The 25,541-nt window shown below is 39.9% G+C and overlaps 1 protein-coding gene and 1 pseudogene across 2 annotated transcripts in view; both read right to left on the bottom strand.

The window, feature by feature from the left end:
• The window catches only part of LOC138417523 (dihydrodiol dehydrogenase 3), a 32,477-nt gene extending 25,678 nt beyond the window's left edge, over window positions 1-6,799 (bottom strand). Inside the window, exons 1-6 of one of the 2 annotated variants that reach the window (XM_069547890.1) lie at window positions 6,508-6,799; window positions 5,068-5,235; window positions 3,666-3,782; window positions 2,336-2,413; window positions 1,761-1,883; window positions 659-768 (exon numbers count right to left, since the gene is read on the bottom strand). In XM_069547890.1, coding sequence (XP_069403991.1) covers window positions 659-768; window positions 1,761-1,883; window positions 2,336-2,413; window positions 3,666-3,782; window positions 5,068-5,235; window positions 6,508-6,591 — 680 coding nt within the window. In that variant the 5' untranslated portion in view covers window positions 6,592-6,799. The remainder of the gene's footprint in view (window positions 1-658; window positions 769-1,760; window positions 1,884-2,335; window positions 2,414-3,665; window positions 3,783-5,067; window positions 5,236-6,507) is intronic. The other variant, XM_069547891.1, reaches the window with a different exon arrangement.
• A 5,012-nt stretch (window positions 6,800-11,811) lies between these two features.
• LOC138416857 (prostaglandin F synthase 1-like) lies at window positions 11,812-19,760 on the bottom strand (annotated as a pseudogene).
• Between the last annotated feature and the right edge of the window lie 5,781 nt (window positions 19,761-25,541).

Here is a 25,541-nt window from a genome sequence, read left to right as displayed (position 1 = left end):
TCACTTCCCATTCTGTGTTTACAAAGCTGTGCAGGTGATTCAGATGCATTTTTGAGTTGAAGCCAGTGCTGCCAAACAGGTGGAATTTATTTCTTTTTTTACTTTTTTTCTTCTTTAACCACCATGAATGAAAAAAGAGAAGGAAAAGACTAGGAATTTTTTTTTTTTTACTTTTCTAGGGTATTGATCAAACTTGAATAGTCTCAAAATGAGAGCTATTCATTTCACCATTAGTCTTCTATGGATGTTTAAAAAAATGTTTCATATTTGAATTTTTTCTATCATGACAGATCTGGGAGTTGCATATTACTATCCCAATTTTAAACATAAGGTAAGTGAGGCTAGAAATGCATATTTTTAGAAATATGTTCACGAGTTAATAGATAAGTAAATCATGACATAAGCTTGTGTCTTTGGTCTCAAAGAGAGATTATATAGAGATTTTAATACAGACACTTGTTCCTGATGAATCTATAAGGCTAATACAATGTAGAAAAATTGTCTGGGAGCTGGGAAAATAAAAGAGAAGAATTCTTTCCATCCTTCCCCTTTCTCCCCTCTGCCTATGAGAGTTATCTGAGTACTGTATGATTTAAACTATTTCATCAAAAATTGAATTTTAGGGAAACTCCCACTTGTCTTCAATAGGATTCAATACCATTCTTTTATTCTTTGGGATCCCAGAGCACCATAGGCAACAAGAACAATATCATGTGACTTGCAGAAATCCAACAGTTTGCTCTGATTGAGATAAGGGTGACATTCCACCTGTAGAATGCCAACAAAGAAGAGTGTCAGATTATATGAAAAGGCAATATTAACAGGAAAGAGGAAGATTAAAAGTTTAAGAGGTGCTAAAGGAAAAACTGCAACTTAAATGTAAACTGGAAGTATCAATATCAAGAGAAAAATAGAGAAAAGTGTGTTTATATAGTTAATTTTATCATAGACATAGGTGGGAGAACTAATCCAAGATGGAGAAAATCACAAGGTGGGCTCTACATTTGAGTAAATATTTCATCTAGTGTTAGCATCACCATGATCCTTTACCTTCACCCTCTTACCTGGATGATTTTCATCATCTCCAGTACATTTTTGTGTACTGTGCTGCCTCTTTCTCTACTGTGCTCATAAATGCCAAGACATCAAGACTAAGGATTCAGTCATTCAAACCCCATACAAACTCTGAAACCCATCTTATATGACTTTTCTTTGGTGGTGGTGGTTTAGTTGTTTAGCTGTCCAACTCTTGCAACCCCCATGAACTGTAGTCCACCAGGCTCCTCTGTCCATGGTATTTCCCAGGCAAGAATACTGGAGTGAGTTGCCTTTTCCTCATCCAGGGGATCTTCCTGACCCAGGGATGGAGCCTGCTTCTCCTTCAGTGCAGACAGAGTCTTTACTGATGCTCCACTTGGGAAACTCATATGTTCATTGTCTTTCTTCCTGTACACAGTTCCCTCTGAGCACTTTCACATCAACTTCTGGTCATGCTTTCAGCTCAGGGAAACACCTTCTTCCTTTAGTTCTGCCTGTCTAGTCTAACCCCTTTCACCTCCACTACCTTCCCTCAGTCCCTACCACAATTTAACAGAAAGGTCTCCCACATTTTGTACCCAGACATTAGCAGACACAGATACCACTGTGAGTCCTATTCTCTAGAATCTTCTGTCCACAAAGGAGTGGAGGACAGACACATCAGGCTCCAGTGCAAGAAGGAGGTTCTGAAGAGCAGGAGGGAGAGGAGCCAAACTGCTCACCTGGTTGCAGACGGGCTTATACTTGAGCCCTGGCTTGTTCAGGATCTTCTCCAGCTGCTTGTGGTTGAAGTTGGACACTCCGATGGACTTGGTCAGCCCCGCATCCTTACACTTCTCCAGGGCCTGGGAGGGAGGGGTGGTGAACAGTCATGAACAATCACTTGGAATGGTCAATAGAACAAGAATAAAAAAGCTGAAAAACAATCTGTAAAAAAAGCTGAAAAACAATCTGTAAAAAATGTCTCCTGTCCAGAATTAGCATTGATTATAAGGAAGGAAAAAGGGGAAGAAGGTCATGACACAAGAAAAATTACCATCTCCTAAGAAAAACCTCAGAGAAGACATATCATGTGGAAGGAAATAGATGCCTGTCTTACTGGCCAAAATTCTCCTCCTCTATTCCTTTCTGTGAACATTTCAGCAATGGTTTCCTCCCCCACAACCCTAACATCACAGCCCTTAAATTCATGAACTGCTGAATCTGATGGTCCACAGCCCATTCTCACAGGTGGGAGAAAGGAAGGAGGTTCCCCCTCTCCTGGTTCCTCCTTTGGTTCTCTCCTCCCTAGACTCACCTCCCATGTGCGACAGAGATCCACTGAGTCAAATATTGGTTTTCCATTTTCATCTTTTGGGAAAAGTGCCTCTCCTGGCTGAAATGGAAGCAGTCATTTTAGAGATGTCACAAATTAATTTCTCCACATTTAGCCAGCTTGCCAGGCACCAGGGATTAAACCTTCATGAGGTAGGTTTATAAATTTCTAGATACTAATATTTGCAGTGATTGCATATGGAGTTTTAAGCAATGTCTTTAAAGGGAGGCTTATTCTAATCTCTTACACATACTATCTGTTGTAATAAATATAATTTTTCTAGATCCTAATGGGACTCATATTGGCTTATGTGAATTTTGTTTGTTTCCTATAATTGCCTCTTTTGAAATGCCTCTTTTGAGCTGGGAATGGAAGTAAGCTACATGGCTTTATTTCCAGAATAAAAATTGCAACCTTGACCTGGGCTAAATATTCAGACTTCCTTTTCCCTCTGAGCATCTGATACCCTAGGGCAGGCATATGAACTAGCAATGCTCTCCTTAAGTTGATATGGAATGTGGATGATCCAGACATGCTTTCAAATGTTCATGACCATGAGCTTTGAGCTGTCCCAAGGCCATATTTGCCACCAATGGAAAATGTTCAGTAAAAGTAAAGCAAACCTAGAGGATTGCCTTGATAAAGGTTTTTTGTTTTTTGTTTTTGTTTTTAAGACATTTCTGAAGAGTACTGCAAATCCTTAGATCTCCATGGTTGGGACCTGCCATCTTTATAGCCCTCCAAGCTATTTTGCATCAGGTGGCTTGAGTAGATTTCTGTAACTTAAAATCAAGAGTTCTACATGATACAGTTCTTAGTGGTTGAGTGCAGTCTACAAACATCATGAAAATAGACATTAGTGTAGGCAAGGCTTCCCAATTCTCTATAAAGGCTGGGAGGTTTAGACCTACACAGAAAGACCACCAAATCTGCTCAACTTGAAAGAAAAGATAAACTCATCATGTTCAATGTAAGACAGTGTCATGCTTACCATGGCTGCACCAAACTCTGGGTTCATGAAATCCCCAGAGACTCAGGAGTCATAATCTTGACTATGTTGAACTTGCCTATTTTTATTTTCACAAGTTTTTGAGTCAGATTATTTAACTCCTTTCTCTGGGAAGCAGGTAACGTATTCAAAGAAACTCAGTAAAAAGATTATCACAAATGATTATTTGAGAGGATTCTGCTGTAGTGAGGGCTTCCCTACAACCTACTAAGAAAAATCTTGTCAACCATCCATGCAAGTTTATAATCATTCTGAGGCAAGAAAAAATATATATGCGACTGATTTTAAAAATAGATTGCCAACCTTCAGAGCCACTGGAAAATGAATAATATAGAGATCGACATAGTCCAGTTGAAGATTATTCAGTGACTTTTCCAAGGCTGGTCTGACCAATTCTGGACGAAGAGAAGTGGACCAAAGCTGCAGAGGTTAAACAATAGAAGCTGTGTTAAATTAATTCTTTAGGTAATTTGGTGGGGGGAATAGGGGGGCCCTAAATGTGAGGCTGAAGAGATCTTAGTTCCCTGGTTAGGGATGAAACCCAGGCTCATGGCAATAATACACTGAGTCCCAACCATTGGACCCCCAGGGAATTCCAATACTTCAGGTAATTTTTTTTCTTCTTTCATCTAATATTTAGACATTTGGGGGCTTCTCTGGTAGCTGAGACAGTAAAGAACCTGCCTGCAATGCAGGAGACCAGATTTGATCCCTGGGTTTGGAAGATGCCCTGGAGAAGGGAATGGCAACCCACTCCAGTATTCTTACCTGGAGAAGATCCCCTATAGAAGGAGACCCACTCCAGTATTCTTCTCTGTACAATTCCATGGACAGAGGAAACTGGCAGGCTGTAGCCCATGGGGTCACAAAGAGATGGACACAACTAATGGACTATGTCTAACACTTTAGACATTTTTATTGATTAAAACAAATGACCTCAAGAAAGATGCTCATTTTCCTTTTGAGGTCCTTTTTGATCTAACTTACCCATGTAAGCTTTATTATTTGCTTAAATTATCATCAGTTGAATCAGACATAGTTACATCACTCACAATGGAGTGAAATGAAGGAAGAGATAAAAAGAATTATTGAAAAATTACCATGTTCATCATCTGATTATGTTTGATAGAATGTGAAACCTGCTCACAAACTTGCTCTAACTGGATCAAACAATCAGATCTCTCAGAATTAATTAATATCTTGCTGTTTACGTAACTGTAGGGAAAAGACCTTGAACATATTAACATGGGCAGAAGATAAGTCAAGACACTTTGGCTAGGTCTTGTGTGATACACAAAGTGCCTGTCCTAATGCTCTCATACTGACAGATCTAAGAACTGATTCAGAATGAGAAGAAATTCTAGAAAGTCTACCAGGTGATAAGGAAAGCTATAATCTGACAACTGTTCTCTCTGATTCATTCGCCCATACTAAATCACATTGCTCTGGTATAGGCTCAGAGAAGCAAGTGACTAATTTAAAATTAAAATTTGAACACACTGATGATGAGAAGGGTATAATCACATTCTTCCTTTGGTGGGAGAGTATGGTTTGGTGGAGAAAGATATTAGATTTAATATATAAATATATGTGAAAAAAGTTGTAGAAATAAGTACCATTGACCAAATAACTACTGATCCTATTACCTAATTGTCACCTGCACACAATCACTTACGCACATGTGCACACAGAAAACACACAGCACCTTTGAAGTGTAGAATACATCTTCTCTCTTCACAGTGCCATCGGCAATCTTGCTTTGAATGGCCTGGCCAACCTGCTCTTCATTTTGGTACAAATGAGCACTGTCAATATGGCGGAACCCAACCTCTATAGCAAATTTGGTGACTTCCAGAGCTTCACTCTTAGGAACCTACATAAGCAACAAAAATACAAGTTAAATATCCACATGATTAAGAGATTGCTAAGGCCCAGGCTGATCTTCCCAAGAACCCACTTTTTTGTGTGCCTTTGGTTAGTTCTGTATGTGTGGTGATGTAGCCATGACAGTTTCCCTGAACATTGTTGTTGATCAGTCACCAAGTCGTGACCAACTCTTTGAGACCTCAGAGACTACGTCAGACTTCCCTGTCTTTCACTATCTCCTGGAGTTTGCTCAAACTCATATCCATTGGGTCAGTGATGTCGTCCAACCATCTCATCATCTGTCGTCTGCTTCATTCCTAGTAAGTAACTAAATGGACACGCAGAAACATTTAATACAAGGCAATCTGTGGTTGATTGCTGGCATCAGCAAGACCACTTCAAGTTTCAGAAATTTGCTGGAAGAAATCATAAGACTCAGTATAAGGTTGTAGTCATGCATATGATTTATACTGTGAGATGTTTGAAGCAAAATCAATAAAGGTGTAAGTTGTCTGGTAAAAGCATCAAGAAAGCAGGTGAAAGCTATTGAGACCTTTGTTTACCAGTGAAGCCACGCAGAATACACTAAATAAAAACTGTATCTATTAAAGCTGTACAAAGCTATATTCTCATAAAAGATCCATTGTTGATGATCACCAACACTCCTCTTATGACCAAGCACTGAAAATTATACTTTAATAAAAACATATTACAACACCCAAGGAAACATTACAAAACCTTTCCTGTAAGACTGTAGCTTATCCTCTCAAATGACAGTATATTTTCCATTAGAAGAAGCTTCCAAGCAGAAACAGAAGTACAGGCAAAACACAGCTGGAGTGTCTTTCTTAGCACCAAGCAGGCACTCCAGAGTAGAAAAGAAATTGTCTCCCATTAGTTTTCAGTCACCTCATCTTTGAGAACTTTAACTCAAATATTTCTCTGGGTTGTGTCTTTTCAGAAGGAGCAAATTTTTGAACTAATTAAATACACAGAGAAACCCCACCATTGCAATCCCCCTCAAAGCAAATCTGGGAAAGAGGTGGAAACTGGAGGGGAACCCAGAGTAATCTGCAGGTGAGCACAGCCTCAGATCCTGATGCAGAGTGAAGACTGGATGCTCTCTCCCCTTTCACAGGGCATGGTTCTAGCCTGGTTAGTGGAACCTCGTGATCCTCCCAGAGTCACACAGGAGTTCAGTGCTTAACAACCCAAGTCCCTTCCTCTCATGTTACATTCACTTGCTATTTATATCTCAACCTGCAGCCACTAATGTTACCTCTGGAGGTGCAAAGGTTCCAAATCCCAGGACGGGAATGAAGTGGCCATCATTAAGCTTCACTCGCTGGCCTTTGGGATCCATTGTTTGTTGCTCCACTGAGTAAGCAGACTGATATTTTTCTTTTGCTTTCAGAGATTATAAATAACAGGAAGTTAACGCCCCAGCTGACTGTCCAATGTTAGCACACACGCTGTAGGAGGAGAAGGATTAAATGAGTCCCACAGGGTAAGAGGAGTATTTAACCACTTAGCTTGTTTGCTTTTTCTTATCAGAATATCTCAAGTTATATAATGATGAGATGTGCAGAACAATTATTGACCATAGGTTACACAGAAACCTCCAATGCCTGTCATTTCATTTTTCTAATTAAGAAGCCCACTCTTGATCAGACATCATTTGAAATAACCATCTGTAGTACATACAAACACACAAGTCACACAATTTGAAAGAATGTTTAATAAGCATTTTTTCAAAATGTAATCCCTTAATAAAGAATAAAAATATCAAATGAAAACAAACTGCCTTTTTACATTTCCCACCAGCAAAATTATTTTGCTTTACAGACCTGTACTGGTGGAAGTTTTAGTTGCTAAGTCCTGTCTGACTCTTATAACCCCATGGACTGTAGCTTGGCAGGCTAGGCAGGCTACTCTGTTCATGGAATTTCCCAGCAAGAATACTGGAGTGGGTTGCCATTTACTATATCATGGGAAATTCCTGACGCAGGGAATCTAACTCACGTCTCTTACAACTCCTGCATTAACAATCAGATTCTTTAACACTGAGCCACCTGAGAAACCCTTACAGATCTGACAAGGGTAAAATCCTGAAAAGGATTCCAAAACCAGACATTTGGCAAGATGTTTATAGGAGACTAAATATTAATAATTATTGGTTACCATGTGCAGTGTGCAAACAGACTCTGAGTGTTTATACCATGGACTTTGTTGCATAATTTTTAAAAAACACTCATAATGTAGCTGACAAATATTTACATAATTTACTATCCTGCTCAACATTATTCATAAAAGGAAAACCTATAAACAACTGAAACTGCAACAAAATTGAGAAGAGCAAGGGAAATCATGATGCACTAGTACAAGGGGATGTTGTGAAGGAAAATATAGTTTAACACATAGAGTGATGTTAGCAAAATAGTGAGCTAGGAGGAGTGAAGTCTCCCCTGGAGAAGGAAGTATGGAAACAGGAAGCAACTGAAAATGTCATAGGCATTCTGGGAAACAGTCAAAGATCTACAGCTACAAAGTGAACATGCAACTAGGAAAGATCCAGAACTGTAGAAGGACATTTCTGTGTGTTAATCACATTCACCTCTCCTCTGACTTGTATAGTGGTGTCTTGATCTGTAAAGGGCAGCAGCTCAGCACCCAGTTGCCTCCCTCAAAACAAACTGATGACAGAAATCCTTACGTGCAAAGTTCCCACCTACTTGGGGGCTGACTGAAGACTGGTGTCCATTTCACTTAACTCTGAACTTAAACTGAAGAGCAGGTGGGGTGGCTCCTTACAGCTGCAGAGGGATTTATATATGTGGGGACAGGGACAAGGGAGTAACGGTGGAGACACAAGACTAGACCATGTTGAACACTGAGTATAACAGGTGTGGATTTGGGGGATAGTAAAGCATTCAAAAACAGTCGTAAATTCCCCAGAACCAGAGTCATCCATGGGTCAGCTACATTGTTGACTCAGAAGTGAACTCAGTTGCAGATGACACCACCCTTATGGCAGAAAGTAAAGAAGAACTAAAGAACCTCCTGATGAAAGTGAAAGAGGAGAGTGGAAAAGTTGGCTTAAAGCTCAACATTCAGAAAATTGAGATCTTGGCATCCAGTCTCATCATTTCATGGCTGATAGATGGGGAAACAGTGGAAACAGTGGCAGGCTTTATTTTTTGGAGCTCCAAAATCACTGCAGGTAGAGATGGCAGCAATGAAATTTAAAAATACTTACTCCTTGGAAGGAAAGTTATGACCAACCTAGACAGCATATTAAAAAGCAGAGACATTGCTTTGTCCATCTAGTCAAGGCTATGGTTTTTCCAGTAGTCGTGTATGGATATGAGAGTTGGACTGTAAAGAAAGCTGAGCACAGAAGAATTGATGCTTTTGAACTGTGGTGTTGGAAAAGACTCTTGAGTTTCTTGAACTGCAAAGAGATCAAACCAGTCCATCCTAAAGGAAATCAGTCCTGACTATTCGTTGGAAGGACTGATACTGAAGCTGAAACTCCAATCCTTTGGCCACCTGATGCAAAGAACAGACTCATTGGAAAAGACCCTGATGCTGGGAAAGATTGAAGGTGGGAGGAGGAGGTGATGACAGAAGATGAGATGATTGGATGGCATCAGTGACTCAATGGACATGAGTTTGAGCAAGCTCCAGGAGTTGGTGATGGACAGGCAGGCCTGGCATGCTGCAGTCCATGGGCTCACAAAGAGTTGGACACAACTGAGCAACTGAACTGAACTGAACTGCTCTTAGTTTCCTGTTGGGCTGATCCTGGACCAGGCACATGCCATGCCACCTAGTGAAAGACAATCAGGATGTGGTACAAATCTGCAAACAGTGGGTGTGTTGTGGTTGTCCAAGTACCCAGTCATGAACGTACAGAGGAAGAGAGAGAAAAAGTGTACAATAAAGAAAAGTGAAACACGAAAGCTAAAAAAAAAAAAAGACAGAGTGGAAAAAGAAAGAGGGAATGACATGAGCCATGAAACTGTTGTTGTTACTGTTTAGTTGGCTAAGTCAAAACCCCTCTTTTGCGACAGCATGAATGGTAGCCTGACAGGTTTCTCTGTCCATGGGATTCTCCAGGCAAGAATACTGGAGTGGGCTGCCATTTCCTTTTCCAGTGAATCTTCCTGGATCTGAGATCCAACCTGTATCTCCTGTACTGTCAGGCAGGTTCTTTACCACTGCCCTACCTGGGAAGCCTGATCCATGAAAGGAAGAAAAGAAATCAGCACCAACTCTTCCTGAACAATCACAGGAGCCACACTTAGCAAACAGTGAGTGTCACAACTGTGCTGGGAGGAGCTCCAGGTGGGCAAGAGGACACTGAGCTCAGCTCCCTCAGGAACACATCAGGATCACATCTCCTAATAACACACGACAACAGCAGGAAGCCTTGTCCACACTAGGGCTGTAAAGAACTGTCCCCATAGAGCTGGGTGGGAAGGGAAGAGAAGCCGGCAGATCAGGACTGAACCCCGGGAGGGCCCCAGACAAGTTGGGTGACAGGGGCTCAGAGATTCTCCCTGGAGAGACCCTTACACACCACACACTGAGCACTGCAGCCCTGGGATGACTCTGGGAGGTCGCAACCCCGCAGCTGCTATGAACCCAGGTGGACCCACAGGAAGCCCAGGAACCTGACTCCTCTCCTGAGACATGAACCCACTCCTGCTCCTGGAACAGGCTGAAAGGGTGGCCAGATGCTGCCCAGGACTCGGCCAGTTTACTGGGCAGCCTGTGTGCCCCCAAGCCCACAAATGCCCCCTCAGCACCTTTGGATCCAGTTCACTCTCCCTGGGGCAAGGGCCACCCATGCTGGGCAGAGTGAGCAATGGGGCGTATGGATCCAGCTCAGACCAGCAGGATGTCTGGATGGGCCAAGGTGGTCATCAGCTATCAGAGAGAGGCCTGAGGAACAGTGTTCTGGAACTATACTTCTCCATTTCCCTCACAGTAAAGTCCTTTAAAAGCCTAGGTGACAAGGACCCCCTGCCCCACTGGCTCTCTGACTTGTCTTCAGCTCCTGTCTCCCCACCTCACTAAACTCCACCCACATCAGCAGACTTGCTGGCCCTTAAATGTTCCATGAACACCCTTCCTTCCTGGAATAAGTGTTTTCTGTTCCAGAGAAATGCAGGGAACCACTGTCTCTATTTTCAAGGCTGTTTGATACAAATGAAAATTTGCATGGGGTGAACGGTAGTTTGTGTCTCTGCCTAACAGAAGTACAGAAATGAGAGAGATTGTGCAGAATTATCTCAACAGACACTTACCCATTTCTAACAGTTAAATTCTCCTGATTTCATTCAGTCTCATTCTCCATGAGACTAATTAATCAAGACATTTCTCATTTCAGTTATTGACATTTGTTGATACAACAATGTCTTTCTAAAGAATATTCAGTAAAGTTTTGCTGAATGACCACTGAATAAACTCAAAATGTGTAAGCATTCATCAAAATGCTGAGCACAGGCAGATAAATAAGAAATTACATATATGACTAAGGTGTGCTGCTTGCTATACAGGAAGCAAAATATAATGCTGGATTTTTAAAATCATATTTTTAGCTTACCAAGATACTTAGGCTATGTTTCAAAAGAAGTATACAACCTGTAGACTGAAGTTTATATGTCTTTGTTAATAAACAAACACACACATTTGTCAAGTAAAATCACAATGTAAATGCACCAAAGGAAGTATTTTTGAGTGGGTAAACACAGCTGATCATCATTCCCTGTCCTGTCCCTTTTCTATCTAAATATTCTGTCATATATCTGTATTATTTTAACCATCAGGAAAAAGAGTATTCTTACTTTGAAGTCTATGCTGTTTCATAAAAAGTGTATTTTTAAAAGGAAAAGCATGGTTTTAGAAAGTTCAGACACTTTATTTAAACTTCTCCTTCAGGCACAAAAATTTTCTTAACCACTCTAGAACGAAGAAGTTATCAAAGAACTACAGTGAGAGCTGAGAGTCAATATTATTCAGAGAATGGATACTCAGGGTGACTGACACCACTGGAAGACAAAGAGATGGATTCATTCATGAAATCTGGCTTCATTATAACATAGTTTTATAATTAATATAATCATTTTCCCCTGATGTGAAAATAATTAAACATTAAACATGTTCACTGATCCCTGAAAGAACAGTGGACTGTGGAGACTGTGCCCTTTGTGTTTCCTGGCTCCCTGGGCTGTGAGAGGAGGTACACCAAGCACAGGGATTAGGGGCGCAAAGTAGTGAATTTATTCACCACAATGTCTACAGTGGGAATTTTACTGATGGGCTGTCCTGGGCCCCAATCTCATTTCTGCTGATCAAGGATGGGGCCCTGGAGGGAGCTTCTGGTTTGAGGTCTGCAAGAAGTACCTGGTTGACTCCTGTGCTGGAAGACTTCTATGCTAGACTGTCTTTCTTTTCAGTCTTGAAAAGAGGACTGACTTAAGGACTGACTGAAGCTTTTAAAAAGCTTAGTTCTCCTGCTCACCTGTCCGCTACCAAAAAACAACAACAAAAAAAACTCTGTGTGTGAAACAGCCACTCACATTAGAAATTCATAATATCTTATATTTCTGTTGAGGCCATCAATTGCTTTCATGTCATCCGGAGTCAGTTCAAACTCAAACACCTGGAGGGAAAGATCATTTTAACCTCTCCCGGAAGGAGCCAGCCTCCTCCTGGGCACTGGAGGACTTTCCAGCTGGATGGAGACAAGATGAGGGGACAGGGAAGATGCGTCTGTCCTCAGCTTCCAGGAGAACAACCTAGGATCCTCTGATGAATTCTCACCTCTCCTTTCCACACCTTCTCCTACTCTGTCCACCTCACAAACATTGTGCATCAGTCCCTTATCTTCCTGAGTGAATCACTTGTGACAGAACACAAACTAAAATTTGCTTTTTTCAAACACACTGCTTTAGACACTCCTGACTTGATACTGAACCTGAGCTGACATTAGACTGATTGCCTTTCCCCAACACTCCCTAAGGGTGGCAGCATTCTGCTGAAGCAGTGTGGGAAGGAGGCTCCCTGTGAAAGCCTATTCAAGAATCTGATATGAAACTTGCTCATTATCTAATATAATAAATCTAACAAAACCTATATGTCAATGCCTTAGTGGAGAAGACCCCTGTGTTGGGAAAATGTCCTGGAGAAGAAAATGGCAACCCACTCCAGCATTCTTGCTTAGAGAATCGCATGGACAGAGGAGCCGGGCGGGCTATAGTCCATGGGGTTGCAAAGAGTTGAACACAACTAAAGCAACTAACACTTTAGTGTAAACAGTTATGAATGAAAAGTGTTTTAAATATTAAAGAACACAAATTATTAAAAATTCACATCACAGTCATGAAAAAAAAAGCTTAACTTTCTAAAAAAATACATTTTCCAGAGTGATCTAGTGATTCAGTGCAGTTCAGTTCAGTTCAATCGCTCCATCGTGTCCAACTCTTTGCGACCCCATGAATCGCAGCACGCCAGGCCTCCCTGTCCATCACCAACTCCCAGAGTTCACTCAGGCTCACGTCTATCGAGTCAGTGATGCCATCCAGCCATCTCATCCTCTGTCGTCCCCTTCTCCTCCTGCCCCCAATCCCTCCCAGCATCAGAGTCTTTTCCAATGAGTCAACTCTTTGCATCAGGTGGCCAAAGTACTGGAGCTTCAGCTTTAGCATCATTCCTTCCAAAGAAATCCCAGGGTTGATCTCCTTCAGAATGGACTGGTTGTATCTCCTAGCAGTCCAAAGGACTCTCAAGAGTCTTCTCCAATACCACAGTTCAAACTCATCAATTCTTCTGTGCTCAGCCTTCTTCACAGTCCAACTCTCACATCCATACATGACTACTGGAAAAACCATAGTCTTGACTAGATGGACCTTAGTTGGTAAGGTAATGTCTCTGCTTTTGAATATACTATTTAGGTTGGTCATAACTTTTCTTCCAAGGAGTAAGCATCTTTTAATTTCATGGCTGCAGTCACCATTTGCAGTGATTTTGGAGCCCCAAAAGATAAAGTCTGACACTGTTTCCACTGTTTCCCCATCTATTTCCCATGAAGTGATGGGACCAAATGCCATGATCTTCGTTTTCTGAATGCTCACCTTTAAGCCAACTTTTTCACTCTCCTCTTTCACTTTCATCAAGAGGCTTTTTAGTTCTTCTTCATTTTCTGGCATAAGGGTGGTGTCATCTGCATATCTGAGGTTATTGATATTTCTCCCAGCAATCTTGATTCCAGCTTGTGTTTCTTCCAGTCCAGCGTTTCTCATGATGTACTCTGCATAGAAGTTAAATAAGCAGGGTGACAATATACAGCCTAGACTTACTCCTTTTCCTATTTGGAACCAGTCTGTTGTTTCATGTCCAGTTCTAACTGTTGCTTCCTGACCTGCAGACAGATTTCTCAAGAGGCAGGGCAGATGGTCTGGTATTCCCATCTCTTTCAGAATTTTTCACAGTGTATTGTGATCCACACAAAGGCTTTGGCATAGTCAATAAACCAGAAATAGATGTTTTTCTGGAACTCTCTTGCTTTTTCCATGATCTAGCGGATGTTGGCAATTTGATCTCTGGTTCCTCTGCCTTTTCTAAAACCAGCTTAAACATCAGGAAGTTCACAGTTCATGTATTGCTGAAGCCTGGCTTAGAGAATTTTGAGCATTACTTTACCAGCATGTGAGATGAGTGCAACTGTGTGGTAGTTTGAGCATTCTTTGGCATTGCCTTTCTTTCAGTGCAACATGAACCAAAGTCTTAAACACATAATCTTTTGTGGAAATCAGTAAAGTAATACTAAATTTTAAATAAAAGAACAGCTGGTCAAGAGCAGTCAAGACATCCTTAAAGACAAATGTACCATTCTAAAGAAGAACACTGATTCTCCTTTTTAAAAACACAGAACAGAAAACTGAATAGTTAAATGGAAGAGAAGGGCCACAAATGTACTTATGGACACTTATTATATGACAGAGTTGATAATAAAAATCGATGAAATATATAGACACTTAGATTTCTATTTAAATAAATAAACATATAGGCAATCATTTTTATATCATATTAGAAAGTCAGTTTCAGGTATATTTTTCAATGAAATTTCAATGGAAACAGAAAAACAATTTTTCAGGGGACCATGCACCTAACCCTTGACATGGCCTGACCTGTAATTTGCAATGGAGATTTAAGTTTGCCAAAAGAAGTGGTGACTTAGTTCTGAGCTGAGACAATGACATGGATTTTTTCCCACTCCCTGGCTTGAAATTACAGCGTTGTCCTGAGATGAAAACCAAGTTAGTTGACCAGATTCTAGCCAAACATATATGAAAAACTACATGGAGAAGCATGCAGTCTCCTCTGACAAGAGTCATATCCACCTGCTAAAGCAGAACTGCCAAGCTGTACTGAACTGAACAGCAAATGCACGAGAGCACAGCCAAGAGGACAACAGTTGAGCTGAGTGCAGGTGGAATCTCAAACCATAGAATCAAGAGACACATAACTGATCTCTGCATTAAATCTTAAAACTGGAGAGTTTTCTGTACACCTATGCTTAAGGGCACAGTAATGCTCTGTTACACAGAAAACAAATGAGAGACACCATGCAAAAGTGGGCAAAGTCTTGAAGAGGAACTTCACAAAGACAGAAACTCAAGAAGTTTAAATATATGAAGATGAAAACTTATTAGTATTCAGGAAAATGCAAAATAAAATCACTATTGTTTGGAGATTAAAGATTGCTACCATAATTTTCATGCCCCCAAATTCACATGTGGATGGTGTTAGAAATGGAGCCTTTGGGGGGTGATTAGGTCATGATGGTGGAGCCTTTTTGATGAGATTTCAACAACATCATGGTCATATAAGAAACTTGGGAGAACTCTGCTGCCCACCTCAACTATGTTAAAATACAAGAAGAAGTCTGGAGGAGGGCCCTCACCTGTCCAAGAGTGCTCCCTGACCTCAGACTTCCAGCTTCAGAAATGTGAGAAACAAATTTTCATTGTTTCTAAGACACCAAATCTGTGGCATTTTGTTAAAACAGTCCAAAAGGCGTAAAATAATCACATAGTGAAATTTCATCCATTGAGAATGAAGGTAAGAAGACATTATTTGTACAAAGTGATAGGATAAATTTCAGACCTAGCACTGGAACTAAAGTCTCTATTTTCTGTATAAATTTATCTTCTTGGACTCCAAGATCTTGGACACTGAAGATCGTGACTTCAGCCATGAAATTAAAAGACCCTTGCTCCTTCTAAGAAAAGCTATGACAAACCTAAACAGTATATTAAAAAGCAGAAGCATTACTTTACCAGCAAAGGTCCATCTAGTCAAAGCTGTGGTTTTTCCAGCAGGCATGTTATGGATGTGAGAGGTGGACTGTAAAGAAACCTGAGTGCCAAAGAACTGATGCTTTTGAACTGTGGTGTTGGAGAAGACTCTTGAAAGTCCCTTGGACTGCAAGGAAATTAAACCAGTCAATTGTAAAGGAAATAAGTCCTGAATATTCATTGGAAGGACAGATGCTGAAGGTGAAGCTCCAATACTTTGGCCACCTGATGCAAAGAACTGACTCATTGGAAAAGACCCTGATGCTGGGAAAGATTGACGGCAGGAGGAAAAGGGGAAGACAGAGGATAAGATGGTTGGATGGCATCACCGACTCAATGGACATGAGTTTGAGCAAGCTCTGGGAGTTGGTGATGGACAAGGAAGTCTGGTGTGCTGCAGTCCATGAAGTCGCAGAGTCATACATGACTGAGTGACTGAACTGAACTGAACTGAACCCTCCACAGCCAGGCCACCTCTCCTGTTGCCACAGCAGGAGGAGAAAACCATCAGGAATACACACAAGGCATTCATGCACAGGGAAGAACTGGTAAATCATTTTAACTCAAGGAAAGTCTTGAGAAATAGACAAAGAATGACCCTTCTGAAGGATATTCCTTAGGAGCCCTCTACCCACAGCCTGACTCATCACATGTATGTTCTCTTTGAATTGTTTCTTGTTGTAACTCTTGGACAGAACCACAACCCCACATTGTTTCTGATAGAGAAGGATAACCAAAGCTGGAGTTCGCTTGTGCTTTTTGGCAATGGCACAAAGAACCAGGTCCTCCAAGAGAATGGGGTGGTTCACATTCACCTTAAAGGGAAATTCAGAAATCCAGAGGAGCTGAGACTAAGTACTCAGTCTGTGAGTAGTTTTCCCAGACAGATTAAGTAGTGCTTCTCAAAGTGTGGTCCATGGACCAGCATCATCAGTATCACCTGGGATTGTGTTAGAAATGCAGATTTCATGGCTTAGTTGAAGAATAACTGAATCAGCATCTCAACTGTGTCACCTCCCATCCTGTGCTTACAAAACTCTGCAGGTATTTGGATGCATTATTGACCTGAGACCAGGATTGCTAAAGTTGTCGGTTTTTTCTTTAATTCTCAGAGGTTGTTTTTCTTCCATAATCAAGGGCATGAACAGAGAAACAGAAGGGAAATTCCAGGGATTTTTTTAAATTTCACTTTCCTGCTGCTACTGCTGGTAAGTTGCTTCAGTCATGTCCGAATCTGTGCGACCCCATAGATGGCAGCCCACCAGGCTCCCTCATCCCTGGGATTCTCCAGGCAAGAACACTGGAGTGGGTTGTCATTTCCTTCTCCAATTCATGAAACTGAAAAGTGAAAGTGAAGTCGCTCAGTCGTGTTCAACTCTTAGCGACCCCATGGACTGCGGCCTACCAGGCTCCTCTGTCCATGGGATTTTCCAAGCAAGAGTACTGGAGTGGGGTGCCATTGCCTTCTCTGCTCGCTTTCCTAAGGTATTAATAAAAAGCAAGTAGTCTCAAAATCAGAGACATTTATTCCCTCATTATTTTTCTTTAAATATTTATATAAGTGGTTCAAGTTTGTTTTTTTCTATCATAATAGACCTCACAATTGCATATTATTATCCCAATTTTACACATAAGGTAACTGAGGCTTGGAATTTCTATTTTTAGAAATGTTTTATTAGTTAATAACTACATAAATCATGACATAAGCTTGTGTCTCTGGTTCCAACTAGGGGATTATATATAGATTTTAATGCAGACATTTGTTAATGATGAGTTTACGATCTAATCAGTTCAGTTCAGTTCAGTCACTCAGTCGTGTCCAACTCTTTGCGACCCCATGAATCACAGCTGATACAATGTACAAAAAAATGGCTGGGTGATGGGAAGTTATAAGAAAAGAAAATATTCCATCCATCCCCTCTCTCCCCTTTGCTTAGGAGAGTTATCTGAGTACTGTATTTTAAAATATCTTATCACGTGTTCCCCGTCCTGAACACGTGTATACCTGTGGCAGATTCATGTTGATATATGGCAAAACCAATACAATATTGTAAAGTAATTAACCTTCAATTAAAATAAATAAATTTATATTTTAAAAAATCTCATCAAAAATTGAATTTTAGGGAAACCCCCACTTGTCTTCAATAGGATTCAATACCATTTTTTACTCCTTGTGATCCCAGCACACCACAGGCTAAAAGAACAATATCATGTGACTTGCAGAAATCCAACAGTTTACTCTGGTTGAGATAAGGGTGACATTCCACCTGTAGAATGTCAACAGAGAAGAGTGTCAGATTATTTGAAAAGGTAATATTAACATGACAGAGGCAGATTAAAAGTTTTAAGTGCCTAAAGGAAAGATTGCAACATTAAATGTAAATGGAAATATCAACATCTAGAGAGAAGTAGAGAAAAGTGTGTTTATACAGTTAACTTTATGACAGACCATGGATGGGAAAACCAGTCCAAGTTGAGTAATAAAAAAGTGTCCTCTATATTTGAGTAGATATTCCCAGGTTAAGTGTTTTATCTTCTCTTAGCATCACCTCAAGCCTTTAACTTTACCCTCTAACCTGGATGACTTTAGTCATCTCCAGCACATATTCTGTTCTGTGCTCTCTGTTGAGACTCACAAAGGCTAAGACACCAAGACTAAGGATTCAGCCATCAGAACCACACACAAACACTTACCACTCATCTCAGCTGATTGGTTACTTTATTACTTTCCATTCAATGTTTTCAAGGCTTCCTGCCTATACACAGTTCATTCCAGGGCACTCTCCCATCCAATCTTGTCATCCTTTAATCTCAGCGAAACACCTCCTACCTCTAGTTCTAGATTCTACCCAAAATTCAGAAGGATGCCCTCCCCACCTTTTCCATCCAGATTACATAGAGATACTACTTTGGGTTCTATTCACACCACCCAGACAGAGACTCTGCTCTCTAGAGTCCTCTGTCCCACAAAGGTCAGATGAACAGGAGGGAAGGACAGACAGATATCTGGCTTCAGTGTAAGAAGGAGGTTCTGAAGAGCTGGAGGGAGAGGAGTCGAGCTGCTTACCTGGTTGCAGACCAGCTTGTACTTGACCCTCAGCTTGTTCACAATCTTCTCCAGCTGCTGCGGCTGAAGTTGGACGCCCCAATGGACTTGATCAGCCCTGTGTCCTTACACTTCTCCAGGGCCTGGGAGGGAGGGGTGGTGAGCAGTCACTTGGAATGGGCAAGAACAAGAATAAATGCTGAAAAAAATCAACAAACACGGGCACCATCAAGAATTAGCATTGAGTATCAAGAGGAAAAAGGAAAGAAAGTCATCACATCAGTTGAACAATTACTATTTCCGCCTTAAAAAAAAAAAAAAAAACGAAGAAGACATATCACATGCAAGGAAAGAAATGCCTTGTCTTCATTGTCCAAAATTCTCCATCTCATTCCTCTATGTGAACATTTCAGCAATGGTTTCCTCCCCTCAGCCCCAGCAACCCAGCCCTTAGATTCATGAACTGCTGAGTCTGATGGTCCACAGCCCATTCTCACAGGTGGAAGAGATGAAGGAGGTTCTCCCTCTCCCGGCTTCTCCACTGGTTCTCTCCTCCCTGGACTCACCTTGCACATGTGACAGAGATCCAAGGAATCAAATATCAATCTTTGATTTTCATCTTTTGGAAATAATTCCTCCCCTGGATGGAACAGAAGCAGGCATATTAGAGATGTGACAAAATAATTTCTCCACGATTAGCCAGGCTGCCAGGCACCAGGAATTAAATCTTCATGAGGTAGGTTTATAACTTTCTACATACTAGTATTTGCAATGTGATTTGTGTTTGGAGTTGTAAGCAATGTCTATAGGAAGGAGGCTTATTCTATTCTCTTACACTTATTACATGTTACAAAAAATACAATTTTTCTATGTTATTAAAGAGACTTCCGTGACTTCTATGAATTATGTCTGTTTCCTGTACTTGCCTCTCTTGAAATGTCTCTGGTCTGAGAATGGCAGTAAGTTCCATGCCATAATTTCCAGAATAAAAATTGCAAATGACTCCTGGGCTAGATAATCAGGTTTCCTTTTCTCTTCAAGCATCAGATATCCTAGAGCAGGCATGTGAACCAGCAAGGCTCTTGTTAGGCTGATATGGAAGGTGGAAGATCCAGACATACTCTCAAATATTCATGACCATTAGGCTAAAAGGCCTCCAAAACCATATTTGCCATCAATGGAAATGTTCAGTAAAAATATAGTAATGTCATGATAAGGGATAGAAAAAGGAGACATTTCTGAAGAGTCCTGCAAATCCTCAAATCTCTCTGTGTCTGAGATTTGCAACTACATAGTCCACTAAGCTTTTTTGCATCAGATGGCTTGAGTTGATTTCCGTAACTTGAAATCAAGAGTGCAAAGTAAACCTTTCCTTTTTTTTTAATTCTTTTTTTTAAATTGAAGGATCAGTGTTTTACAGAATTTTGTTTTCTGTCAAACCTCAACATGAATCAGCCATAGGTAAACATATATCTCCTCCCTTTTCAACCTTCTCCCCATCTCCCTCCAAATCCTACCCCTCTAGGTTGATAGAATGCCCCATTTGAGTTTTAAGCAAAACACTCTTAATGACTAATTGCAATCTACAAATCTCACTGTAAAGTAGGGCAGGACTGTAGACAATGTCTCCCAATTCCCTATAAAGGTAGAAGGTTTAGGCTCACCAAGAGGGAGTACCACCAAATCTGCTCAAGTTAAAAGGATGAAAGACAAGATAAAGTTATCATGTTCAATGTAAGGCAGTGTCATGCTCACTACGACTTCACCAAACTCTTGGTTCATGAAATCCCCAGAGACTCAGGAGTCATAACCAGGACTGTGTGCAGAACTCACCTATTTCTACTTCTTCAAGTTTTTCAGGCAGAGATTCTAGATTATTAACTCCTTTGTCTGGGAGGCATGTAACAGATTCAAAGAAAGTCGGTAAATAGATGACCACAAATGATTATGTGGGAAATCCTACTCTAGTGTAATCATCCCTTCAATCTACTAAGAAAAATCTTAATTCAACCATCCATGCAAGTGGATGCGTATTCTTTTTTTATTTATTTTATTTGGAGACTAATTACTTTACAATATTGTAGTGGTTTTTACCATACATTGATATGAATCAGCCATGGGTCTACATGTATTCCCCATCCTGAGCCCCCATCCCATCCCTCTGGATCATCCCAGTGCACCAGCCCTGAGGACCCTGTCTCATGCATCAAGCCTGGACTGGTGATATGTTTCATATATGATAATATACATGTTTCAAGGCTATTCTCCCAGATCATCCCACCCTCACGTTCTCCCACAGACTCCAGAAGACTGTTCTATACATCTGTGTCTCTTTTGCTGTCTCGCATATAGGGTCATCGTTACCATCTTTCTAAATTCCATATATATGCGTTAGTATACTGTATTGGTGTTTTTCTCTCTAGCTTAATTCACTCTGTATAATTGGCTCCAGTTTCATCCACCTCATTAGAACTGATTCAAATGTATTCTTTTTAATGGCTGAGTAATACTCCATTGTGTATATGTACCACAGCTTTCTTATCCATTCGTCTGCTGATGGGCATCTAGGTTGCTTCCATGTCCTGGCTATTATAAACAGTGCTGCGACAAACGTTGGGGTACACATGTCTCAATTCTGGTTTCCTCGGTGTGTATGCCCAGCAGTGGGATTGCTGGGTCATATGGCAGTTCTATTTCCAGTTTTTTAAGGAATCTCCACAGGGTTCTCCACAGTAGCTGTACTAGTTTGCATTCCCATCAACAGTGTAAGAAGGTTCCCTTTACTCCACACTCTCTCCAGCGTTTATTGTTTGTAGATTTTTGCATAGCAGCCATTCTGACTGGCATGAGATGGTACCTCATTGTGGTTTTGATTTGCATTTCTCTGATAATGAGTGATGTTGAGCATCTTTTCATGTGTTTATTAGCCATCTGTATGTCTTCTTTGGAGAAATGTCTCTTTAGTTCTTTGGCCCATTTTTTGATTGGGTCATTTATTCTTCTGGAATTGAGCTTCAGGAGTTGCTTGTATATTTGGGGGATTAATTCTTTGTCAGTTGTTTCGGTTGCTATTATTTTCTCGGATTCTGAAGGCTATCTTTTCACCTTGCTTATTGTTTCCTTTGTTGTACAGAAGATATTAAGTTTAATTAGGTCCCATTTGTTTATTTTTGCTTTTATTTTCACTACACTGGGAGGTGGGTCATAGAGGATCCTGCTGTGATTTATGTCTGAGAGTGTTTTGCCTATGTTTTCCTCTAGGAGTTTTATAGTTTCTGGCCTTACATTTAGATCTTTAATCCATTTTGAGTTTATTTTTGTGTATGATGTTAGAAAGTGTTCTAGTTTCATTCTTTTGCAAGTGGTTGACCAGTTTTCCCAGCACCACTTGTTAAAGAGATTGTCTTTACTCCATTGTATATTCTTGCCTCCTTTGTCAAAGATAAGGTGTCCATAGGTGCATGGATTTATCTCTGGGCCTTCAATTTTGTTCCATTGATCTATATTTCTGTCTTTGTGCCAGTACCATACTGTCTTAATGACTATAGCTTTGTAGTAGAGCCTGAAGTCAGGCAGGTTGATTCCTGTAGTTCCATTCTTCTTTCTCAAGATTGCTTTGGCTATTCGAGGTTTTTTGTATTTCCATACAAATTGTGAAATTATTCTAGTTCTCTGAAAATACCATTGGTAGCTTGATAGGGGTCGCATTGAATTTACAGATTGCTTTGGGTAGTACACTCATGTTCACTATATTGATTCTTCTGATCCATGAACATGGTACATTTTTCCATCTGTTTGTGTCATCTTTGACTTCTTTCAGCAGTGTTTTATAGTTTTCTATATATAGGTCTTTTGTTTCTTTAGATAGATATATTCCTAAGTATTTTATTCTTTTTGTTTCAATGGTGAATGCAATTGTTTCCTTAAATTCCCTTTCTGTTTTCTCATTGCTAGTGTATAGGAATGCAAGGGATTTCTGTGTGTTGATTTTATATCCTGCAGCTTTACTGTATTCATTGATCAGCTCTAGTAATTTTCTGGTGCCGTATTTAGGGTTTTCTATGCAGAGGATCATGTCATCTGCAAACAGTGAGAGTTTTACTTCTTCTTTTCCAATTTGGATTCCTTTTATTTCTTTTTCTGCTCTGATTGCTGTGGCCAAAACTTCCAAAACTATGTTGAATAGTAGTGATGAGAGTGAGCACCCTTGTCTTGTTCCTGACATTAGGGGAAATGCTTTCAATATTTCACCATTGAGGATAATGTTTGCTGTAGGCTTGTCATATATAGCTTTTATTATGTTGAGGTATGTTCCTTCTATTCCTGCTTTCTGGAGAGTTTTTATCATAAATGGATGTTGAATTTTGTCAAAGACTTTCTCTGCATCTATTGAGAAAATCATACGGTTTTTATCTTTCAATTTGTTAATGTGGTGTATTACATTGATTGATTTGCAGATATTGAAGAACCCTTGCATCTTTGGGATAAAGCCCACTTGGTCATGAAGTATGATCTTTTTAATATGTTGTTGGATTCTGTTTACCAGAATTTTGTTAAGGACTTTTGCATCTATGTTCATCAGTGATATTGGCTTGTAGTTTTCTTTTTTGTGTGGCATCTTTGCCTGGTTTTGGTATTATGATGATGGTGGCCTCATTGAATGTGTTTAGAAGTTTACCTTCCTCTGAAATTTTCTGGAAGAGTTTGAGTAGGATAGGTGTTAACTCTTCTCTAAATTTTTGGTAGAATTCAACTGTGAAGCCGTCTGCTCTTGGGCTTTTGTTTGCTGGAAGATTTCTGATTACAGTTTCAATTTCCATGCTTGTGATGGGTTTATTAAGATTTTCTATTTCTTCCTGGTTCAGTTTTGGAAAGTTGTGGTTTTCTAAGAATTTTTCCATTTCTTCTAAATTGTCCATTTTATTGGCGTATAGTTGCTGATAGTAGTCTCTTATCATCCTTTGTATTTCTGTATTATCTGTTTTGACTTCTCCATTTTAATTTCTAATTTTGTTGATTTGATTCTTCTCCCTTTGTGTCTTGATGAGTGTGGCTAATGGTTTGTCAATTTTATTTATCTTCTCAAAGAACCAATTTTTGGCTTTGTTGATTTTTGCCATGGTCTCTTTGTTTCTTTTGCATTTATTTCTGCCCTAATTTTTAAGATTTCTTTCCTTCTACTAACCCTGGGGTTCATCATTTCTTCCTTTTCTAGTTGCTTTAAGTGTAGAGTTAGGTTATTTATTTGACTTTTTTCTTGTTTCTCGAGGTAAGCCTTTATTGCTATGAACATTTCCCTTAGCACTGATTTACAGTGTCCCATAGATTTGGGGTTGTTGTGTTATCATTTTCGTTCATTTCTATGCATATTTTTATTTCTTCTATGATTTGTTGGTTATTCAGAAGAGTGTTGTTTAGCCTCCATATGTTGGAATTTTGAATAGGCTTTTTTCACTGTAATTGAGATCTAATCTTACTGCATTGTGGTCAGAAAAGATGCTTGGAGTAATTTCAATATTTTTTAATTTACCAAGGCTAGATTTATGGCCCAGGATGTGATTTATCCTGGAGAAGGTTCCGTGTGCACTTAAGAAAAAGGTGAAAGTCTTTGTTTTGGGATGAAATGTCCTATAGATATCAATTAGGTCTAGCTGGTCCATTGTGTCATTTAAAGTTTGAGTTTCCTTGTTAATTTTCTGTTTAGTTGATCTATCCATAGGAGTGAGTGGGGTATTAAAGTCCCCCACTGTTATTGTGTTATTGTTAATTTCTGCTTTCATACTTGTTTGCATTTGCCTTACATATTGTGGTGCTCCTATGTTGGGTACATATATATTTATTTATAATTGTTACATCTTCTTCTTGGATTGATCCTTTAATCATTATGTAGTGTCCTTCTTTGTCTCTTTTCATAGCCTTTATTTAAAGTATATTTTATCTGATATGAGTATTGCTACTACTCCTTTTTTTTTTGGTCTCCATTTGCATGAAATATCTTTTTCCAGCCCTTAACTTTCAGTCTGTATGCGTCCCTTGTTTTGAGGTGGGTGTCTTGTAGACAGCATATATAGGGGTCTTGTTTTTGTATCCATTCAGCCAGTCTTTGTCTTTTGGTTGGGGCATTCAACCCATTTACTTTTAAAGTAATTTTTGATAAGCATGGTCTTGTTGCCATTTACTTTGTTATTTTGGGTTTGAGTTTATATATACTTTCTGTGTTTCCTGTCTAGAGAAGATCCTTTGGCATTTGTTGAAGTGCTGGTTTGGTGGTGCTGAATTCTCTCAGCCTTTCCTTGTCTGTAAAGTTTTTGAATTCTCCTTCATATCTGAATGAGATCCTTGCTGGGTACAGTAACCTGGGTTGTAGGTTTTTCTCTCACCACTTTAAGTATGTCCTGCCATTCCCTTCTGGCCTGAAGAGGTTCTCATGAAAGATCAGCTGTTATCCTTATGAGAATCCCCTTGTTTGTTATTTGTTGTTTTTCCCTTGTTGCTTTAATATTTGTTCTTTGTGTTTGATCTTTGTTAACTTGATTAATATGTGTCTTGGGGTGTTTCATCTTGGGTTTATCCTGTTTGGGACTCTCTGGGTTTCTTGGACTTGTGTGAGTATTTCCTTCCCCGTTTTATGGAAGTTTTCAACTATTATCTCCTCGAATATTTTCTCATGGCCTTTCTTTTTGTCTTCTTCTTCTGGGACTCCTGTGATTCGAATGTTGGGGCATTTCACATTGTCCCAGAGGTCTCTGATGTTGTCCTCATTTCTTTTAATTCTTTTTTTTTCCTCTCTCTGCTTCATGTATTTCTACCATTCTATCTTCTACCTCACTTATCCTGTCTTCTGCCTCCATTATTCTACTGTTGGTTCCCTCCAGAGTGTTTTTTATCTCATTTATTGCA

The sequence above is a fragment of the Ovis canadensis genome, chromosome 13, assembly GCF_042477335.2.
Source record: "Ovis canadensis isolate MfBH-ARS-UI-01 breed Bighorn chromosome 13, ARS-UI_OviCan_v2, whole genome shotgun sequence".
NCBI classification, from domain to species: Eukaryota; Metazoa; Chordata; class Mammalia; order Artiodactyla; family Bovidae; genus Ovis; species Ovis canadensis.
The sequence above is the reverse complement of the archived record's forward strand: the minus strand, read 5'-3'. Positions and strand labels throughout refer to the sequence as shown.